General features: G+C 35.6%; 1 protein-coding gene across 5 annotated transcripts in view; it reads right to left on the bottom strand.

Moving 5' to 3' along the window:
- Positions 1-20,906, bottom strand: part of ZFPM2 (zinc finger protein, FOG family member 2) — a 303,099-nt gene that overhangs the window by 243,017 nt on the left and 39,176 nt on the right. For 3 of the 5 annotated variants that reach the window (XM_085053393.1, XM_085053392.1, XM_085053394.1), the window contains exon 2: positions 2,873-3,031. The exons of the other annotated variants lie outside the window; for them this stretch is intronic. In XM_085053393.1, coding sequence (XP_084909519.1) covers positions 2,873-3,031 — 159 coding nt within the window. The remainder of the gene's footprint in view (positions 1-2,872; positions 3,032-20,906) is intronic. 5 annotated transcript variants of the gene reach the window in all.

Here is a 20,906-nt window from a genome sequence, read left to right as displayed (position 1 = left end):
TAAGTCCTCTATTCTCACTCCTCAGAATGAATTGAGACTTAAGTAAATTTTTGCCTTCAGTACCTAGTTTGGATAGTAAAAAGCCTCTGGTTTTAGGTGGTACTTGAATTTACATAGCTGGGTAAGTATAAAAAACATACCATGGATGAAGCCTCACAAACACCTCCTCCCCAAGAGCTGTGCCACTTGCTCCCCATGCCTCTTGATTCTTGCAGGAAGCCCCGCTACTCATTTGTCCTCTTGTTCTGTGTCAGCTGGGGAGAAACCCCAGGGGAGGGAAATAGGGAGACAGGACAGATAAAATTTTTATCCAAGAATACACCTTTACTTTCTAGAACCTTTAATGGTCCATGCTAGCAAGGGCAGAATTCAGAGATAGCATAATGGATTCCCATGCCAGTTCTGATACGTTTCTGGGAAAAGGAAACCTGTTGCATGAGAAAACACAGATCTACACTTATTTTTCCCTTATTTGAAAATACTTGTCATTTACAGGCTGCCAATAGTATCAAAGAGTAGAAGAAAAATCAAAAGTCAGGCCCCCAAAACAGAAATTAGATTGTATTTATTTGTTCTCTAACCTATTTGGACCACATCTAATTTTCAAGCTTTTCCATTTTCATAAGGAATTTTCATTCATGATGTTAAAAAATATTTCTAGGAAAAAATAAAAGCTTATTTCTTACACCATCTTTTAATTTAAATGCTGAAGCACTACAAAGAAAAAAAAAGGCTATGAATTCTTAACAGATTCATGAAAAAGCCAAGGAGAATTAGTCCCATTTTTAATATTTACTATATAATGTAGTCACAAACCAAGGACACAAATGAAATTTATTTGCTTTCCAGATTAGTTTTTTCTTTTTAGGGTTTATCTTCAGAAAAACCTAGGTGGTCTCATGCTAATGACACTTAAGATGTGACCCTGAAGAAGTAGGACATTAAACAGAAGTTGAGGCATTAATAAAAACCCAGAATTTTTCTAGTCTCCCATTCCAACCTTTTCCAGGGATATTCCCAACCTGCTTCAAAGGACTTTTTGTCACACTGCCTCAGATGGAAGTAGATTAGAAACTTTACATGTCCCTTGATCTTTAGAAATTTTCTTTTCAATTTTTCTTCTGCAGCAGTTGCACCAGAGAGGCTTAAGATTCTTTTATAACTACAACACACGAACTGCTGGGAAGTCGGAGGGTATGTATCCTGAAGAATCACCAGATGTCCTTAATAAAACATATAATCAAGATAATCAAGATTCAGATTTAAATCTATTCTCATTTGATTCACAATCTTCTTTAACACAATGGCCTGGATTCAGTGCTTTCCCTGAAAAATGTGTTTATTAAGGGGAAGATCCAAGTTAAATTGGATTTCAATGTGAATTTACAATATTGATGTCTATTAAAAAAAAAATCAATTTTTTTCTTGATTTCACCCAAAACCATAGTATTTTCCACTGGTGGGCCCTGGAAATGCAGTAAGAAGTACAGAGAGGTAACAAAATCAAACTGGTATGATATGAACTGATAGTGCAGCAAAGTATTCCACTGCTGATAGGAGGAACTCAAGAGACGCCAGTATAACAGTTATACACATAATGGTTTAAATATTTATTTAAACAGGAGCAGTACCTTTTTCCAGCTAAGGAAAATGGTGTCTGAGAGGCACACGAACAAGTGAACACAAAGTAATTGTAATATTTGTTCACATCGTAGGTAAAATAGTACTAAATTCTTTGTTTGTAAAGAATCTATTAATAATCTGGTCTCTCCTCACAGTAAGATTTGTAGCAGCCGAACTCCAAACTATCAATTAGACTGTTTTCATCTCATAGGGCTACTTACGAAGTATCAAGAACTTGTACGGAAAATGTAAATTATTTTGTAAAAAGTATGTAAGCTACATAGAGTACATGTAGAAAATACATTGTAATGCCTTTCCCACTGATGACTGAAGACTCTCTTCGAAGCACTAATATTCTGCAGTCAGAAAACTTGACTCGTCAAACAGATTTATTCAACTTTGTCCAAGACAGATGAAAATAATACAAAACCAGAAGAATATCAAGTTATCATGAGAAAATGTATGTTAGTATCTGGCAAAGAACAGAAAGACAGAGAAACCATCAATATTCAAATGCCCAAGGGATTTGTGGACTAACAGAAGAACACCACCACCACAACTTCAACTATTTGATAGGCATCCTTACCTGCAGAAGACAAACAATAGACCAATCAAGTGGATATCTGGCAGGAAGAGGGTTAATTCAATGTTCTAAATAAACAGTGTGTTTTTCTGTCAGCTGAATGGGAAGCAGCACAACCTTGCAGACTGAACGGGTAGGAATGAATTGGTGTGTCTTATGCTAAAATAGCCCATCCTTCAATAATTTGCAAGTAACAAATGCACCAAAAAGGTATCTACAGATTCAAAAGTTATCCTTTCACAAATCACTAGTTTTCTACCATGCATAATAAATTCAATAATAAGCTCTATTTTAATCCTAGAATCTACAGACACAATCTGTTTTCCTAGCAATGTTTCCTAGGCAGAGAAGCAATGAGCAGACATGCTGCATTGCTAGCTTCAGATCTGATAATAATTGACTTCTGGGGCCTGTTCTCCACAGTTAAATACGTAGAAAATAACACTTGGAGGAAAACATTAAGGCAATAATGATTCATGTCCCTGAAAAGTGTCTTTCAACATCATTAAATATTTACCCCTTACCAGACTTAACAAGTGACTTCTTTTCCTATTTTTAAGGTAGTAGTAATAGGACTTTTTGTACTTTTTAACCCAAAAAAATCTCTTTGACCAATTGGACACAGTTTGGCCAGTATTCTCTCAAGAGATTGGCTACAATGATTACCTTTATTACAAAAGTATTCCACTTCTTCACAGCTCAGATTTTCAGGCTCAAACTCTGCAGAAAAGCTTTCCTCCAATGGAAAGTCTTCTTTTGAGATAGTATCATTTTCCTCAGACAGGCACTCTTCTTCTTCATCCTCAGTGGCATCTTCAAGGGGCCCTTAAAAAAGAATCAGGAACACTGTGGCAAAACCATCTAACAGGACAATGTGAAAAAAACCTTAGTGAACTTTTAACTGGAGTTCTTTAGCTAGTTTTTCCTTTCACAGCTGTGTCCAGCATTTATTAGAATTGGACAAATAACATTTTATGGAACTTGAAATTGAAACTGACTTTTCCCGATGACTTCAAATCAGAATATGCAAAGTGTCATTAATAAAATGTATTAATAATACTCGCTCATGGAGGTTTTTCATTATTCATTGGGCTCCACTATTAAACAGACAGTTTTAACAGTGGAAATCAAAGCTGTATTTGTAAAACCACATAAACAGTGAAGAGCCTTCTCTTGTTTGTTAGTGATTGTTTTTGATGCTGAATTACAGTACTTAAAATGTTGCCTTTACAAGCTTTGTTAATCAAATTAAAAGTACTGAGAACAGTGAAATACTACAAAGGTATTGACAATAAAAACTTCAGCTTATTCTTCTACTTTGCTTCAACCAGCCCCTGACGGTATCCATGACCATTCCTTTGCCAGACTCTTTAACAGATTCCCAGTCAATGGACAGGACTCAAGAGACTATTTGTTCATTTCACAGAGGCCAAACAAATGTCCTGGTAAACTACCAGCCCAGGGCTACGAAAACATTAACTAGTTACAGAAACAGGGCATGAGATTGAATGTGAAAGGGTAGCCTGAGGTCTTTGACTTTTCTTCTAGTTACCCAGAGATACTAATGCTACAGATCCTCTCAAAGAGACAGCACCAGACAGATTTTAACACATAATACCAAGGTTACCAATTAGAATATGCTCAAAAATTAAAATCTTTCTTATATACCCACATTTCAAAATCATCGGTTAATAGTAATTATTTGCTAGAGACTTCTCTTGTGCAGGATGTAGAATTTTGCCCTAGATTTAAACAGAGATTTGAAATAACTGGTCATATTTTAATTTAACTAAGATTTCATTAAATGTCAGTATGTTTCAAAATCCATCTTAAGACTGGATTTCAAAAGAGAGATTTCATTATACATGGTTGAGGCTTGAAAAAAATTATGTATTTCACTCTCCAATGAAAGCACAGCCTCATTTATAATTGACTGAGTATTTCTTCAAAATGAAAGCAAGCTAGCTAATGAAAAAAAATGTGATTTGTATTTATATTATAGTTTTACAGTATTAAATACACTATTCCTATATAATCTATCATGCTGAGATACAATACATAAATGATTCTGTTGTGTTCAATGAAAAGGAAGGAAAAAATTTTTAAAGAAATCAAATATTGACTACCCTCTAATTTTATGTAATTTATTACGAACCAGTGACTACCTACATTTATTAAAACAGCAAAATTCACTTTAGGCTAGGTTGTGTAATTCTTGCTTCAGAGGAATATGATGGTTACTTTTTATTGAAATTGATTGAGATTCCCAGCTGGGATTCCATAAATTAATATAGCTTACTGTCTTTCATGGAAATATGACTCGCTGTGCCAGCTGAGAATCTGACCAAATGAACCCACTTTTGTAGACACATACTCGCCAACAGTAGCTGTCATTCAACAATATAGCTCCTAAAATAAGGGGCTATTATTATGGCTGAAGAAATAAAGATTCTCACTATCAAAGTATCCATTACTGTTAATTGCACCTTCCAGCCATGCTGGGAAAAAATCCAGCAACTGCATATGCAGAGGGAATGGAGAGTGGCTATGGAACTGTACGGAGCAGAGAACAAAGCACGAGCACACGCTGGAGCAGTGCACTGCAGCTGAACATGGGCACTCCAGGCACCTCATGTGTGCCCAGGTTCATGAAATGAAAGCACAAGGGGTTTGCACTCATTGTCAGAAACACTGTTCAAATTTCATTTTATTATTAATTTGTGACATTGTCAGTAGAGCCATGTACAGGTGTGTACTCCTAGTAACACCTAGATAAATAAACTAGGAGGGAAAAACACAATGAAAAACAAATGTGCTATTTAGGGAAACATAAATTTTTACCACATATAAAAATGTATAAATACCATATTTTGCATCATTTTAAATGCAGTTAGAAGCCTAATAAATTTTTCAATTATTTTAAATTTTGAGAAAAAAATTTAAACTTCAGTCAACAGTTTCAGTGAATGTCAATTTCCTGATGAATGACTAGCTCTTTGTTATTGACTTTTACAATGTGTGTTACAAAATACAGCAAAAGCAATTTACCTGTAATCCAATTGGCATGTATACATGACATTTAGGTCTGTTTCTAGATGTTAAACCAGTTTGTTTGATCAGGTCACCAATATGTAATCAGCAAGATAATCATCACTGTATGTTAATTAGGGAAAGAACAGAAATGCAGTTGGTATGCTTTCATTCACAACAGTCATGGAAACACACCTTATAATTTCCACTTACACTCTTTCCAAGAAAGGAGAAATACAATGTACACACCAGCTCCACAGTGCCTCTTCAAACCCCTGTCATTTGGTGGGCTGGGACTTTATTTTTTAAATCAATCTTAGACTACAAACAAATACTGACTAATGCCACTGTAGACACATCCTATGAATGAACAGGTGTGTAACATTTCCTGAAGTTTCATGCCCAAGCATTTGCAAACATCAATGTAAATGCTGTCACATCCAGAGGAGATCAGAGGTATGCATGCACTGACTCTGGGCTTTGCCTTGCACGTGCAGCTCACGTACAAAACCCAGAGATGTTCATCTAGGTGCACAAGGGCACACAGCAGAGCTCTGCCTAACGGGGCTGGCATCACAGCCTGCACCCCAAACACCAGCAATGGCTGCTGTTGAAGTTGGAGGATCTCTGCATAAATATTTTCCCAGGTTTCAGGCAGCTGCTGCCTTGTCTAATTCACCCATCTACAACTTGATCTTTGGAACAAATTCTGTCTTATGCACATTGAGCTGTCTTCCATCTTTTAAATGTCAAAATATATTCAGCTCATGCCCAGAGCTGGTATATTATAACTGATAATTTTAATTAAAGAGTAAGGCATTGTTCAACATGAGTAAGACCAACTCACAAGAATAAGATCAGAACTGAGTTTTTTTTCAGTTGCAAGTTTCATGGAACTCTAAATCAATGATTTCTGTGGCCATTTTTAATTATCACTCAAACATACAGTGGGTTAAAGAAAACACTAAAATCCAAAGCCATTACTAGGAAATATAAATAGAGTAAATTCTCTATTCTTGACTACTTCATCTAATTAATTGCACATAAACAGACAATAAATAAAAAGACATTTTCAGGATCTCAAAATAAAGATTATATGGAACTATATATTCTTGATAAAAGCAAAAACATGAACTATGCAGGCTTATGTTTGCCTGATGTGGTCATGTGCTACCAAAAACCTCTTACTGGTACCAGTAAATTACATCAGCTGGAGAACTAAGAATTTATCTGGTTCAAAAACATCTAGATAGGATTTCAATATTGATTAGCTCCTCTAGGCAACAAACGGCACAAAAGCTACTGCAACTTCTTCCCTGATTTAAAATACTTAAAAATACTGAGTCACATAGATAAAAATAAATGTGTTTAAAAACAAAAGTTTCTTTCAACTGTTTTCTGTGATAGTACTTTTTTCTCCCCAGTTGTTATTATGTTGATATATTGCCTTCAACAGTCCAAATATAGGTTAATCAGTTACTTTAGTACTATACCTTCTGCATTTTTTTGAAATTGTTGATTTAATAGTGTTTGAGAGTATTTAATAGTAATAGTATTACTCCCATTGCTTACACTAATCATGTTATTAAGTATTTGTGACACAACACAACATGTACTATGTCTACTTTTATTTCAACTGGACCAGGATTAAGATCCAATCCTGTTCTGCTGAAAAATCCTTTTCAACAACTGCTGCTTAAGTGTGACTTTAGAACCAACAGCCATAATGACAGAGCAATGAAAATCCAAAAATTGCTACTACTGAAATTCATCTGAGTGTCACAATGATCTCACAATAAACAGCTCTGAGATATGATTAGACTCATTAATAATTAAAGCAGTACAATTTCAAACTTAAGCAGTTTAAGAATTTAGATGAATAGTCAATTCCAGAGATAGTCTAGATGTTTGTCTTCTCATATCAGCAATTATTTTCTTATTAGCAGTTTGTAAAAGAACAGTATGCAATCTAAGGAAAGATGATTCTGAAATGCTTCAGATTAGCTAGATATGTGATAAATAGTTAAGAATTCCAAATGACACTAGGTAAAACCTTAATTTCTAATGCTAAATGGGAGTACTTTTATTTGAGGCAAATTAAGTCTCTATGAACTCATTCTGGTTTTTTATGAAGCCTTAAAAAAACCCCTTTTTCCTTTATAAAAAAGCAAATAACCATGTTGTACACAACAGGAGATTTAGAGGGGCTGAGGTAGTTTACTTACTCACTTGGTACTTACTCCAGCTCATGCATATTTACTGATAGGAACACGAATCTCAACTCTTTTTTGCAAATAGCATTGATAAACAAGACGCAATAGAAAACAGTACAACTAGAGACAGCAACAAAGTAGTCCATGTGGCAGAAATCTGTATGGCTTAGTGGACACAGTAGTCCACTTCCAGAAACCACCACACATAATTTGATACAAATAACAGCATCTACAGAGGAGAGGCTGGCGAGTGAGCTGCATGTGCCTTCATGGAGAAAATTACTTCTGATTGAGGCCACTTGCCAGCACAGTGTGGAGAAATCTGAGCTGTGCTCCCTAATTTGTACCAGATTTACAGACACTCAAGGACATATTTTTTAGCACTATTGCTAAAAATACTAAATAAATGCTAAATAAATAAATATTCCTAAAATATCATATACTGTAATGTAAATGAAAACATAGATACAAGCACACAAAGATAGCTAGCTGGGTGGCAATCTTTACACAGTGAGTCACAGATGCTACCTCAGCACTTAAAAGAACAGGCCACATTTAATAAAACATAACAAAAACAGCACTGCAAGAATTTTAATAGCACGTAAGAGTGTGAGAATGAAACAACAGTAAAAGATTTACACTCACTTAACAAAAGACACTTTTGCTACAATAAACACTCAGCACAAATTTGAGCATCGAACCCCTTGAGCACATTAGTCCTGATACATCAATGCTTGACTCCAGTTTTATGGTACTATAACTGTAATGAAATAATTGAAATTCAATAACATTAAACTGGGTAAGTTCTGTAATAATTTCCCATAGCCAAATTCATCAGACTTTGCCCTAATGAAACCACTTAAATGCACACTCAAATTAAGCACATACTTATATGCTTTCCTGTCCAGTGTTTTGCGCCTAAAATGCATGTATCCTACAGTAGAAAAGTATCATTGGAAATAATTATCTCATGAAAATGTGAAGTGGTTAGCTTCCTTCTCACCTACCAATATTCTCCTACATTCCCAGAGCAGCAACATAAATCAGCACTCTTAAATTAAGAATGCTTCAGAAAGCCTACACTACTTGACAGTGAGTGGCTGGGGAGAGGTTAATGAGTATAATTAGTAGTAGCAGCATTAAACAGTAACAACTCCAATAAATCAGAAGCCTGAAATTCACTGGATCAACATCAGACATTTTGCATGTTCTGTGGAATCCATTCAGTATTTCCTAGGAAAACATGCTACCACATACAGATTATCCTTAGCTTATAGTAAAACCTAGGTATGTGATTCTGTCTGATTACACAGGGAAAAGCTTCAGAAAAATCAATCAATTTGTCTTCTGTTTCAACATGACCATTTCCTTCTGAGTAGAAACAATTACATAAGAAAAGCAGCAGGCAAACACTTCATATTAATTCACATTGTAGGGAACGTTTTTTCTAAAAATTCAGTCAGGAATACTGAAAATACAAAAGAGGCTTCAATTTATTTCATTTTAAATATTGCAGTGGGAGTGAAGACACCATATGATAATTCAGAGTTCTCTTCCTCTTGGGAAGTTTTCCATGTAGGACTTCCTAGAAGTTTCTCCTTCCTCTTTGGTCCATTGAGTTTACTGGCTATTTATCTTAACTAAGTTATTTCTGTCATCCCTATTACATTTTGAGCTATACTTAAGAGATGCAGTGCTGCCTGTGCACATCAAACCTCTCCAGTCTGTTTAGCAAATTGGCTGAATTTCAGTGTTGTCCAGATTGGAAGATTGCTCCAATTTGTGAGTGATTCTTTACACCTTCATTGGGGCATCCAAGCAGAATGAACCATTTCTCACTTTCAAACTGGGAGAAACTTCATGACCATGATTCAATGATGAACTTAATAGAGAGAAAGGAAAAGAAATGCTCTTTGGACACTATAAATCTATACCAACCTGATGTAATTGAGCTTAACAGCAAGAATAAGGTACAAAAGTATATTTCCATAGGAAAAAAAAGTTATTTTTAAACACGTAAGTTCTTCCTGCAGCCACTCACTTTTAACATAACTTGCATCAGGGGATCTGGTAGGAAGGAAACATTTTTATTAATTTTCCCCTTATCTGTAAGAAGAATGCTGATTTTTTTTTTTTCATTTACGTTCTTTGCCTGCAGGTAGCAGACCAAGAAAATCATATAGCAGAATTTTTTCCTTTTGATTAATTTCTTTCCATGTGTTATGTTATTTCTTATATATAATTGATTTCAGGTTTTGCTTGTAGCTGTACATCTTTTTATATCTGTACCTACTGCCTTCCTTCAATCAAGAAAGTTGAAGGAAATTACCTGAATTTTGTTAAGTTTATTAAAAAAGGAGCTCTGTGAATATTTAAATTGAGTTTTGAAATGGTAATACAAGAAAGATATTAGAGAATTTTAATAGTAGGTTCAATTTGACCCACAGACTATTGTAGAAAGGGTCAAATTTTATTCAAATTATTTCTTTACAAAAAAAAAAATATGAACCCTTTGATTTTATTAAACTAGATTAATATTCTTCACTGCTAGGTCTTTTGGCACTTCGGTGGATGACAGCATTAACTGTGCTTGTATATGAACTTTTCAAAGACCTTTAAATGTTCCAGTAATTTGGAACTTCACTTTCATTTATCCTCTTGTCTTCTTTTCTCTTACCATTATCCAAGAGGCCACAACAAAATTGACAGTGCCCATGGTCAGTTTGCTCTCAGAGCCAAGGCCAGAATATTTCCAATCAATAAAAGTGAAATGATGAAAATGGAACCATTGAAAATATGCTTAGGGAGACATTAATTTCAAAAAATAGCATGCAAGTGTGCACAGAACATGAACTGCAAGACCTTTGCAGTTAAATATCAGACCTCAGTTTTCAAGCAGAGGCTCACGCCAAAATACATCTTAATTCTACCTACAGTCATAGCAGCTGCGCAGCAGATGCTCCACAGCAGATGCTGTTCTGTGTATTTCTGGTGATACAAGAGGAGAAAGAGAAGAACAGAGGTGACAAGATGAGTATTCTGACTCAGCACCTTACTAAAATCACAGCAGCAGCCAGAACTACCACAATACCAGAGTGCACCAATTCCCAATCTTCCTGAAGGGAATTTTCAACTAAAGCCTGAAAAGCAAACAGCACACTGGACAAAAAACTCTCAGAGATGCATTTGTGATCCTTTTAGATAACTTTTCCCATTAGGAATAACTTTACAATGGTAGTTTATCAGTGGTTTTCTTAAATTTAACAGAATAAACAAGGAAGATTTCTTGCTTCTTTATACAGACATATTAACCCTGAAGCATTTTTCCCTGAAATATGATATATTTTGCAATTTTTAAACCCATAATTTATTTCTGTATGATTCCTATCTGCTAAATTTTACAAAACAGTTTTTGAAACTACTGGCAATGTAATTCAAAATACTGGCAAAATAATTTGCCCCATGATGAAAATATTGATGAAAATATTGATGAAAATATTATCCAGTTCTAGTGTATTGTTTTACCTACAGAGATATGATGACAATGTTTAAACTTAGAGGCTTTAAAAAAATAGCAAAAGAAAGTATCACTTGTGGAAGTAGATGGCTTGTTAATCCTGTGGTCTTCCCTAAAATAATAAGTAAAAGGAAAAAAGGGTGTAAAGTATTTTGAACTTTTTTTTTAACATGTTCATATTGCTTTCTACAGGTAAACTATTCTAAGATTTCATATTCACCTTTCTAATAAAGAAAAATATCTCATCTTGCACCTCACAAAAAAGTATATAAAAATTAAAAGTACAATTTTAGAAAAATACTCAGACTCTCTTTTCAGTTTGTTGTACTGCTGTAGGGCTTTTTTTAAACTCAGCCTAAGAGAACAGGGAATAGACACATGTACACCAACCAATCTACACCAACACCTGTCGTATAATATCTATGGTACGCTGCTCTAAACAGTCCAGGGAAATCCTCTGAGGATTCAGGATCCAGAAATTTTCAGTGAATCCTTTCCTCCAGTCATAGCAAACTGTGATATCGGTAAGAGGACTTTCTTTCCATGTCCTAATCTCACCATTCAGAATTTCAGCCATGGAGGCAACACACTGCCTGTTACTCAGGACACCTTTCTCTGCAGCCCATCTCCGTCCTCACACACTGCTAGAGCAAAGCAGTTTCAAACATCATACCCCAGAACAGAATTTTATCCTACACACAGCCAAGTGATATTTGGAGCTGAAATCTATTCAGAGCCATGAAGGCAGCAAAAGTTCACTCTTCTTCCAACTCCAGTGCTGCCATTACCCCAAACACAGGACTTCACTGGCAATCACATGAGTAGTGAGTGACACATACTGGTATTTGCTAATCACTGTTCTCACTCACCTGCTGGAGGGAAAAATGTGATGCAAGTAGGAGCACTTTGAAGCCACTAATGATGCTGCTGCAGTGTATTTAATGGCCAGCATGTTAGCTACGATGAAAGAGGAACCTCACATCAAGTACATTAAGGGATCAGAGGAATACATACTCATTACTCGCTGTAATTTTACATCCCCAGTTTCAAGACAAAATACTCATATTTTTCTCATCCAGCAAAGACACACTACACTGCTATAGAAAATAAAGGGGTCTTTTTTTCTTCTGTTTATTTAATATTTTCTAAGTTTGTATGTAGCTGCAGATTATTCCTGTTCATATTTTGTTTCTAGCTGCATTTTCTCAGAGGGATACTGGTCTCTCATCTCTGTACATCATCATGCAAATCAATCAAAAAAGCAGAAAAAAGGAATCTGGACTTTTTAGGTCCAAAAATCAGTAGTGAGCCCATGACTTCTCTCTCTGGTTACTATTTCTCTTCAATTACTATTGCTTTTTTTCCCCTTTTCCAATATAAGTGAAACAGAGAACAGTTTCAGAAAAATGAGACCCTAAGACTGCCCAAATTCACTCTCTGTTGACATGATCCAAGTTACATGATCCAAAGATTGTATGTAGAATTCAGTGCCACTTTGGATTAGACCTCAATAAAAGGACAGCACACCTTAAATGATGCATAACACAACAACACAGTTAAAGGAAAAACTTTACAACAGGTGGCATAACAGACACACATAAAAAAACTACCATGCTTAATGTGATGTTCAGTTCTAAAGTATCAGGAAAGGGAAGTTGAGAAGTTAGGAATTAGCTAAACCACAAACTTCATGATCTTTGTCTCACAGACAAACTAGAATGTGTGGTTATTTAGCTTATAGAGGTTCTTTTAATTTGACAATAATATGACCTGCTAAAGCAGCTTCAGCTGCTCAGGGTTGTGTCCAGGTGGGTTTTGAGTACCTACAGAGAAGGGGACTCCACAACCCCTCTGGGCAGCCTGTTTCAGCACTCAGTCAGCCACAAATAAAGTTGTTTATTTTCACATTTAGATGAAACTTCCCAGGTTTCAGTTTGTTCCCACTGCTCCTTATCCTGTCATTGCACACCACAGAACCATCAGGCCCCATCCTCTTGACACCTGCCCTTAAGGTGTTTGTGTGCATTGAAAAGATACCCTCCCAGTCTTCCCTTCTCCAGACTAAGCTGGCCCAGCTCCCACAGCCTTTCCTCATAAATGAGGTGCTCCAGTCCCTTCATCATCTCCAGAGCCCTCCTGGGGGACCCTCTCCTCTGGTTCTTCAACTTTCTTGAACAGCAATTCCAGAACTGACACAGCTCTGCAGATGTGCCTCACCAGGGTTGGCAGAGGGGCAGAACCACCTGCCCTGAGCTGCTGGCAGTGCTCTTCCTGAAGAACCCCGAGACACCACTGGCCTTCTTGGCCACAAGAGCACATGTGCCTCGTGGAGAGCTTGTTCTTCACCACAACTCCCAGGTCCTTTCTCCCCAGAGCTGCTTCCCAGCCTGTCAGCCCCCAGCCTGCCTGGTGCAGGAGGTTATTCCTCCGCAGGTGCAAGGATGCTGCACTTGCCTTTGCTGAGCTTCCTCAGGTGTCCCAAAGCTCCTGCCTGTTCAGGCCTCACTGAATGGCAGCACAGCCTTCAGCTCTATCAGCCACTCCTCCCAGTTCTGTCTTATCAACAAACTTGCTGAGATTCTTAGAGCCTTGAATCTTAAATACCTACAGGGATTTGCTATTTTTAATCCCATAATAGGAGTTTATTGATATGCAGAATTTAACTGAAGGGTCTCAAATTAAGACTGAATCTTTACATCAGATTGTGAGATAAACTAATAGTTTAGACTTATCTGAAGAAAGGTTATGTAGAATACCACAACAAGCCAAAAATTGGGCATTAGCAGAGTTCCTCCTATGTATAAAAATCACAACTTGAGGACCCACAGCAAAGAAATATTAATGCATAATTTCTTTTTTGCAGATATTCAGATCTCATTTTCCCCACTTGACTGTCATTTATCATAAGTTACAATAACAGTTGGTGTAATTTACAATGATGCACCATAATGATGAAATGTATTTTATTCGTGGTTTATTTTTTTATAAGAGTCTTCAAAGAATAACAGTATTACAGCACTCACTATTTTAACTAAAAGTGTAATGGACTATTAATCTGCACTTCATCAGCTTGTACATCTTACAAACACCATGATAAAACCTTGACTTTCAACATCACATTTCATGATCCCATAGTATAATGGCATCATAATCTAGGTCAAACATACAGTGAGATTTATTGAAAAATGACAACATTTATAGGTCATTTAAATTTTTTTTCTCTTTATTCATTCATGTATATAAACCCCAAAATACAAATAAGCAAACTACATCTTTTAAAATAAACTGGATGTGTGTGTTACAATGTGCTTGACTTCTTTAATATCCTTGCTCACTTTTTTTTACTACTTTAATTTGATTCCTCACTGGTAGGAATTGTGAGGTTGCAGGAAATACATTGTATGTCCCCTAGAGTTGGCATAACCTGCTGGTTTTCTGAGTTAATCACTAATTAATAATTTGAAAACACAAAGTCATTATGTCATTTCCAGACAATGAGCTTTTAAATGGTGCATGTTATGTCCTAGCCTTTACAGTAAGAAAAAGTTTTTCCTCTGGAAACCAGATGGCTGGTAAGTGTTATTATGAGGCTATGCAAATCTCAAAGCAATAAGCGTGAAATCAAAACAAGAATTCATTCTTCTCTCTTATCATGATCATTGTTTTGCTGAACCAACTTATGGAATAATACAATTGGATACTTTGGCAATGATGAGTTGACAACCCATCTCCTCTTTCTTTTTCATAACAAATAATTCTGAAAACACTTTCTGCCTATACTTTCAAACTTCCTAATATCTTGTTCTACACGCCAAACTCAAATGAGGTAATCTTATTCCAGGCTGAGTCTTCTCAGTAAATTTACTCACTTAAAAAGTTTACTGCCTTTATTACTAATATAATTTGATGATCAAAATATCCTTGACCAGCTTATGTTTTGGATTAGCCAATTTTTTTCCTGTTGGGAATGAAATCCAGAAGAGTTATTTGTTATTTTCCATCGCTTAAGGAGTAAACACCTGCATGTTCATGAAAGTGCCAGTTTCACTCTACAACTAAAACTCTACACTTCAAAGTTCAAGTAATACAGTTGTATCACTTTGAAGCATTCTATTCTACAAAACTTGCAGAATACTCTGAAAAATCTTAAATTGCTCAGGCTGACCAAAAAAAAAAAAAAAAAAACTACTAAGAAACTGAATGTGCAATATTGATTTCCAAAGGAAATTGGCTTCTAAATATTTAAAGTACCTTAACTAACAAAACACACATTTATAAAAATTTCCCATGGAGCTAAATACTTTGAAAATATCTGGTACAGAAAGACACTGAAAAAAAATAGAACGTTATTCTGTATGTCTTAGACCTATTTTTCATTCTTGTTTTTTTTATTAATCCTTGACATATTCACTGCTAATAAATTTTAGTACTGAATTTCATAATTTTGTATTTTAAATCCTAACACAAAGCATAACTCATGGATACATTTCAGTATTCTTACAACATGTTTCCTGTCTGTATTAACATGTTAAAACATTTCTAGCTATTATAAGGTTGTGTCATTTTATGATGCAAATAAGAGCAGTGACAATTATGTAAAAGTGCTGTTGGTTTATCATGAAATAATGTCAAAATATGATTAAAAAACTTATACACAAAATAAATTGAAACTCTTTTCCCAAAAAGGTTTTTGCCAAATGTAGTTCTTCTTAATGAAAAAAAAATCATATTTGTGAAAGTATTCCCCAGTAAATAACTGCACTTTTTAAAATCTCTTGCCATAGCTACTAATACATCTCTCTGATCCGAGTGACCCTGTATGAACAGGGGGTTGGACAAGATGACTTCCAGAGGTCTCTTCCAACCTCAAGCATTCTGTGATTCTATGTTAGTATCAGGAGATGCTGCACATTTTCTTGTGCTATCTTACCAGGAGCTAAAACCAACAGAACTCTCTGTAGTACTCTAGTCTATCCTAGACTTCCAACCCCAGCATCAAAAAGACTTAAAGGTAACAAACATAAGAAAAATATCCTTGAATTCCTCCAAAACTATCAAATCAAGAACAAGTGCTCTCGTGAGATTTTGATTAGACAGGGGCCAGTGCATCATTTGTAGCACACAGGCAACAGATACCAGGGATCCACAAATGCAATTAACACATCCTGCATCTGGGTCCTGGAAGGTTTGACTGTATGTCAGACAAGCTCTTCACTCCATCTTCCCCTTAGTTTTTACCATAATTGCATTTCTCCTGTCTGCTGCTGTTCTACCCTAAGCCTGTGAAAAATTGCACTGACACTCTTCCCGTGACATCATGCATGCATAAGCACATGGTATAGTATGTTTGCAGTATTTGGCTTAATGTTGCACACTGTTTTCATAAAAGAATAACCAAATTTGGTACCACTTAACTTGGCCTGTAGGAAAGCCAGTCATACCATGCCACTTCTGACCTGGAAACACAGAACTAACCCTCTGATATTGTTATCAAACTTTGCCTATTTCAGTTTTAAAGATCAAGATGCTGCTTTTACACAGCTTCCTGGGAATAACTGCTCCTTAATGGGAAAGAAGTCACTTATACTATTTTGCCTAACGTTCATGGAAAAATTCCTTTTCAGTTTCAATTTATTCCTCCTCGTTATAATTCTTCTAATGACACATTTTTTCAGATGTTTATACCTTCAAATACTAACAGCCTTTTGTCATGACCCTTTAAATTATCACCTTACTAAAAGGCAAATGTTCTTACAATTTAATCTTCCTCACATACTACAGTCTAAGAGTTACTCAGATATCTCACTGCTTGATCCTCTGAGCACTCTTCTTTTTCCTTACATCTTCTAGTACTAAGGTGAGTAGAGCTGAATATAGCATGAATTTGGCATATAGTTTCTGCTTCGTAGGGATCAAAAAGGCAAATGACAGCAAATATTACATAAGGCTGTCACACCTCAGAGGCTCTGAAAACATAGAGGGAACCCCTGACACTTAGGAATACAAGTATCCAGGAGTAAGGTAGGGGTTAAAGAGGGTGTTACTCATTACAGACACACAGATAACCAACTCAAGTGAGTTGTACTATTTAACAGTGCCGATTTCAAGACTGGTTTCATAAGAGGAGGTTTGAAATCAAAGTATAAAATATAATAGTAATATTGATAAAAATGGTTAGCCATAGTTAATAATACAGAAGGAAACATTAAAAACAGCTTGCTGAACTGCTTGTCACAGGCTGCATAACATTGTCATGCCATATGGTAACAAAAATTGTTCCAAAAATAATTATATTTTTAAGATGGACATGTTTATAGAAGAGTCATTACTAAAATATCTACAGTCTGCAATAACATGAAATGTCACAATGCATTACAACATACTGCTACTCCTGTGGGTGAAGACTGAAGAAAGACATTGTGGGTTTTCTTCCCAGTTCATGCCACAGAAGTCAAAAATATTTAAAGTTTTGCAGCATAAGAAAACCAGACCATGGAAGGGCAGGCTGAAGCAGACATTCCTTTTTACTGGTTAATAATTTTCTCTTGTGCTTTGTTTTCCTCCTCTTCCTCCTCCTCTCCACTGCCATCATTGCCACTAAACTGCCATCAAATCCAGTGGTTCAATATACCTTAATATAGAACATTTTACAGTCAATTCATATATTATGACTATCAATAATATTAGATTATTATGTCAACATTACAGGAGAAACAATTATCACACCACTGCCAACATGTAATTGCTATTTATTTAGTACAAGGCTGCTGGATGTGTTTTTCCTCTTTTTGCACCCTTTTGAGGATTTTCTTGATGTCCCAGCAAAAGAAACACTCAGAACAGCATTTTTTTCCTCATCATCAATATCCAGGCTTGAAATATCCTTAAGGGTTCTTCTGTTGCCAGTTAATGTCCTCAGATGTCCTTCCAGTTTTCTCTGGCAAGCAATATCAAATTTCAGGGAGTAGTACACAATGCAAACCAGCCTTTTTGTGCCTTCACCAAAACAGGTAATACCAGATGAAGGGAATGGTTTTTAACTTAGAAAAGAAAGCAACAGGGTGAGAGGGAAAGTTTGTGAAGAGAAATTTGAAGCAGTCTTCAAGAAAATAAGCACACTTTCTTCCCTGTTGCCAGACTCTCTCATGGTGTTCTCTTCCCCTCGTGCTTTGCAGCTGTCCTGGTGACATTCACAAACCATTGTGCCTAGAACCAAATACTTTTCAAATCTCACACTTCATGGGGCACAGCCTTCCAATTATAAGGTACAAACATAAATATGCCACCTTTGGTTTAGGCCTCAGAGCCAAAAACACAGTGAGGCAGAAGAGCCTCCTGCTGCTTGACACTCAAGGGGGCACTTTGGTCTAGACCTGTACAGCTGATTTATTACCATATATATGCAAGACCATAGTGCCAAGAAAATGTCAATTGTTAGAATCAAACACATACAAAACTGTTTTGGAGCATGGCTCACACTGTACAGAACTAAGCTATGCTGTGTTCTAGATCCATTGATTAATCATTTTTATTCAGTTAATTTACATTCTTTAGAAAACTTGTCTCCTTATGTTTCTATTGTTGGCTTTTTCTTTGCTCTGGCTATTACACATGTACTCTATAATACTCAAAACTTTAATAATTGTCTTTAAAATAACAGATAATATAATCTTGATGGATGAAGACACATGTAACACCAACAAGTTTTTACGAATAATTTCATCACACTAGTTACAATATAGGTAAGATGAAATGAATAATACTAGCAGAACAAAAAAAGGTTAATTTCAGATATAATTTGAGAAAAATGCATCAGGGACAAGCATTTTAAAGTTAAGCCCTATTAACTGACTGAAACAAAGCTATAGAGTGGGAATTGCAATATGAGACATGCTCAGAAATATCTTCTTTGAGCTAAATGGCAAAAAGGAGATCAGATTGGTTTTTAGATATCTTGGAAAATTGCGTAGCTAAGTACTACTATGTTCTTACATGAGACTTAATCTAATGAAAACTACTTCTATGCTTTCAAAAATGCAGTTTTCTATAAAATCTTTACAAAACACTAATTCCTGGGGGTGGCAGGGATGGGGGCATGACAAGAGAGAAACTTTTCAAAAAAGGTTTGATGGCTTTCAACACAATTTAACACAAAATTAACAGTCTGCTACTGGTAACGCTAATGCCAGCAGTATAAGTAATTTCTACACCCAGTCTAGAAGCTATTAAAAAATATGGAAACTAGTGAGCATAGCAGATACATAGTTTCATTCATATCTTACTTCCAGTGAAAATTACCACTGGAAAAATAAAAATATCTGGTGCTTATTCTAACTATCAAGATTCCTTCTCTTTGTAAAAGGCTGGAAAACAACATTTTGCATTTCTTGATCTGATCAGTGTCAAGCATGGCTATTTAAAATGCAAGCAAATTCAAAATTTATATACTCAAGCTGCCATCAAGAGTCCATTCTAGACTCGGAATCATCCAGGGGAGAGATTTGCTGTCAGTCTAACCACTTTTTAAGGGAAAACTGCAGGCTCATAAAGATGACTACTAATTAACCTGCTAACTCCAGACTGAAATTCTGTCCTTGTCAAGAATACAAGACCTTCATCAACTTCCATGTAATAAAAGGTTGGTTTAAGACACAAGTAATGGGAGTATAAACAGTAATAATGTACCTTCAGGAGGTTATTTTTCAAGTACATAAGCACAGATAAGCCTCCTGCGTGTCAAGGGTTTAGTTTGAAGATGGACAGTAAGATCCTCTCATTGCTGACTGTAGCTGACAATCACCAAAATCACACACAAGAAATTCAAAGGTAGATCAGTGAACACCTACACTGGTGTTTCTACTCACTTCAACAATGAAAAGTACAACTATGATGAAGGTCTAGGTGCTGCAGCAAACAGAAACAGGTCCCTGAAGTAAATAAAATATCTGTTGAATAGCAGCTGAAACTATATGATAAAGCCTTGTAAGATACTGATGGGTGCTTCTCTCTTTTTGCAGAAGATTTTCAAATTTTCTTTCCCTCATGTCCCCTGCTTTTTTTTCCCATTTAGTACTGATTCTCTAGCAAATATTTTTTATTTAAAAATAAAAAGGTAATTAAAATGCAAAATATTCACTATGCTATAACCTATATTTGTTTCATGGCATACTGACATCTGTGGTAGCTTTTATTATGTCATGGTATTAGCTCTACTGAAGAGAAGAGACTAAACTGATCCTAGGAAGGTTTGTACATTTTTAGACTCATAAATACTCCTTATGAATTTGGAATAATATAAAAATCTCTGGAAATATTAAAATAAACTCTAAGATACAGTACTAAAACTTCTAATTCATCTTGAAGGTGAAAAGTAGCATATTCTTCACTGTGAATAGAGGAAGTGTGGGGTTTAAGGACTAATTTTAGTTGCTTACTTTTCTGAGCCAGATGTGAACTCTTTGGGATCATAGTGTTAAAAACCAAAACCAATAAACAAATGAACAAACAAAAATAAAACCAGCGACCCCCCCCCCAAAATCATTCAAGTCTTTTAATCTTCAAATATGAATAAACTGAACCAGTTTACCTTAGAGCATTATTTGGCCACTGAACTACATAACTTTTTTCCCACTAGAAATGAATCAAAAATTCTTTAGCCAAATTTCTAGCTCTATCCTATGCACCACTGCAAGTGCTTGACTTTGGTAGTGTGCACATACTATGTGTTAGTAGATGTTATGAAAAGGAATTTTTATTTGACATTTCACAGGGCAAATGTTTTCAAAGTCATGAAACCTACCCAGTAAAAATTAGGCCAAAGCAAACAGAAAATTTTATTTGATAATTATAATTTTGTATAAAAAGCTAGTTCTCTACCTGAAAATATTAAAAGTTTACTTATTTCCTTCTGTTCAAGACAGTAGAATTTGTAATCTGCTAT

This window comes from Lichenostomus cassidix, chromosome 2, assembly GCF_008360975.1.
Source record: "Lichenostomus cassidix isolate B80296 chromosome 2, HeHo_3.0, whole genome shotgun sequence".
Taxonomy (NCBI): domain Eukaryota; kingdom Metazoa; phylum Chordata; class Aves; order Passeriformes; family Meliphagidae; genus Lichenostomus; species Lichenostomus cassidix.
This window is presented reverse-complemented; position numbering and strand designations above follow the sequence as displayed.